This window comes from Colobus angolensis, unplaced genomic scaffold (genome assembly GCF_000951035.1).
Source record: "Colobus angolensis palliatus isolate OR3802 unplaced genomic scaffold, Cang.pa_1.0 Scaffold93, whole genome shotgun sequence".
Classification (NCBI taxonomy): Eukaryota; Metazoa; Chordata; class Mammalia; order Primates; family Cercopithecidae; genus Colobus; species Colobus angolensis.
Genome location: NW_012123265.1, coordinates 408,815 through 410,715, shown reverse-complemented (window position 1 = coordinate 410,715; position 1,901 = coordinate 408,815). Strand labels below are relative to the sequence as shown.

The 1,901-nt window shown below is 40.4% G+C and overlaps 1 protein-coding gene across 1 annotated transcript in view; it reads left to right on the top strand.

The window, feature by feature from the left end:
- VPS4A (vacuolar protein sorting 4 homolog A (S. cerevisiae)) overlaps positions 1–1,901 on the top strand; it is a 95,794-nt gene that overhangs the window by 51,001 nt on the left and 42,892 nt on the right. Inside the window, exon 5 of the mRNA XM_011931983.1 lies at positions 1,262–1,458. Within this exon, the coding sequence (XP_011787373.1) occupies positions 1,262–1,458 (197 nt within the window). The remainder of the gene's footprint in view (positions 1–1,261; positions 1,459–1,901) is intronic.

Sequence of the window (1,901 nt, the reverse complement as noted above, 5' to 3'; positions counted from 1 at the left end):
AAAAAAAAAAAAAAAAAGAGATTCTATACATATTTTGTTGGATTTATGCTTAAGCATTTCATTTTATGGTAACTGACATAAATGGTATGTTTTTAATTTCAGATTTCAATTGTTCAAAGCAACTGACTTTTGTATATTAATCTTATATCCTGCAACATTGCTATAATTGCTTATTAGTTTTAGGAGTTGCATACAGGGTCTCACTCTGTTGCCAAAGCTGGAGTACAGTGGCATAATCATGGCTCACGGCAGCCTCAACCTCCTGGGCTCAAGCAACCTTCTACCTCAGCCTCCCAAGTAGCTGGGACCACAGGTGCACACCACCATGCTGAGCTTTTTTTTTTTTTTGTAAAGACAGGGTGTCTCTATGTTGCCCAGGTTGTTCTCAAAATCCTGGGCTCAAGTGATCCTTCTGCCTCAGCCTCTGAAAGTGCTGGGATTACAGGTGTGAGTCACTGTATGCATCCATATGTTTTATTTCTTTTGTCTATTTTGGCGGATTTTTAAAATGTAGACAGTTATGTCATTTGTGAACAAAGATAGTTTTATTTATTTTGGAATCTTTTTTCACATAACATTGCTTCATAGGTCAAGGAATTCTACAGTCAAATGCAAAAGCAGCATGAATTTTTAGATAAAACCCAACTTTATGTTCACTGTGCATCTTTACTAGCTGCATCTCCCAAGAAGAGGTATTCACTGCCTTCTGCCATTGGAAGTCCTTTGGTGACTGGACAAGAGACTGTTGTTAAAAAAAATACATTTTTAAAGCTCTTTGGCTGAAATGTTTGAAATGCGGTTAGCTATCCATTTTTTCTTACGGAAGCATATTTTTCCTCTTAAGTTATTACTGTTAATTTACTTATTTCCTAATCAAAATCATATCTTTTTGATACACATAATTTCTTGGGAGCATAGAGGAGCTCATGGAAAATTAGGGCCACGGTTCATCCAGCCCAGTATCTTGGTCAGGCCCAGTGGCTCACACCTGTAATCCCAGCACTTTGGGAGGCCGAAGCAGGAGGATTATTTGAGCCCAGTAGTTCAAGACTGGTATCTTGTTTGACTGTGACACCAGGAGTCATTTTATGGGAAAACAGAGTGGTCTCTATTTCACAGATTATAATCTTGCTTTGAAATGTCTATATCCAAAAACTGCTGATTGCTTTTATAAGTTTCTGCTTATCAATGAGCACAAATTCCTGACATTTTTGTCTGATAATGTAGTTACTTTTGATTTCTGCTCTGTTTGTGGTCCTAGGTTGGTTCATTCTGGCTCTGGATGTCGATCCCCCTCCCTTGGATCTGACCTTACATTTGCTACCAGGACAGGCTCTCGACAGGGCATTGAGATGCATCTCTTCAGGGTGGAGACACATCGGGATCTGTCATCCTGGACCAGGATACTTGTCCAGGGTTGCCATGCTGCTGCTGAGCTGATCAAGGAAGTCTCTCTAGGTAGAGATGCTGACTTTTTATTTCTAGTAGTAATTAAATGGAACTGTTACACAGTCATGTGCAGCATAATGACATTTCAGTCAGTGATGGATTGCATATATGACAGCAGTTTCCTCAGATTTTAATACCATATTTTTACTATACCTTTTCTAAGTGTACATATGTTAAGACACACAAATGCAGCCTGCGCAACATGGTGAAACCCTGTCTTACTAAAAATAAAAAATAAAAAAAATAGGCCAGGCGCAGTGGCTCACGCCTGTAATCCCAGCACTTTGGGAGGCCGAGGTGGATGGATTGCCTGAGCTCAGGAGTTTGTGACCAGCCTGGGCAACACAGTGAAACCCCGTCTCTACTAAAACACAAAAAATTAGCTGGGCATGGCAGTATGCGCCTGTAGTCCCAGCTGTTCAGGAGGCTGAGGCAGGAGAATTGCTTGAACT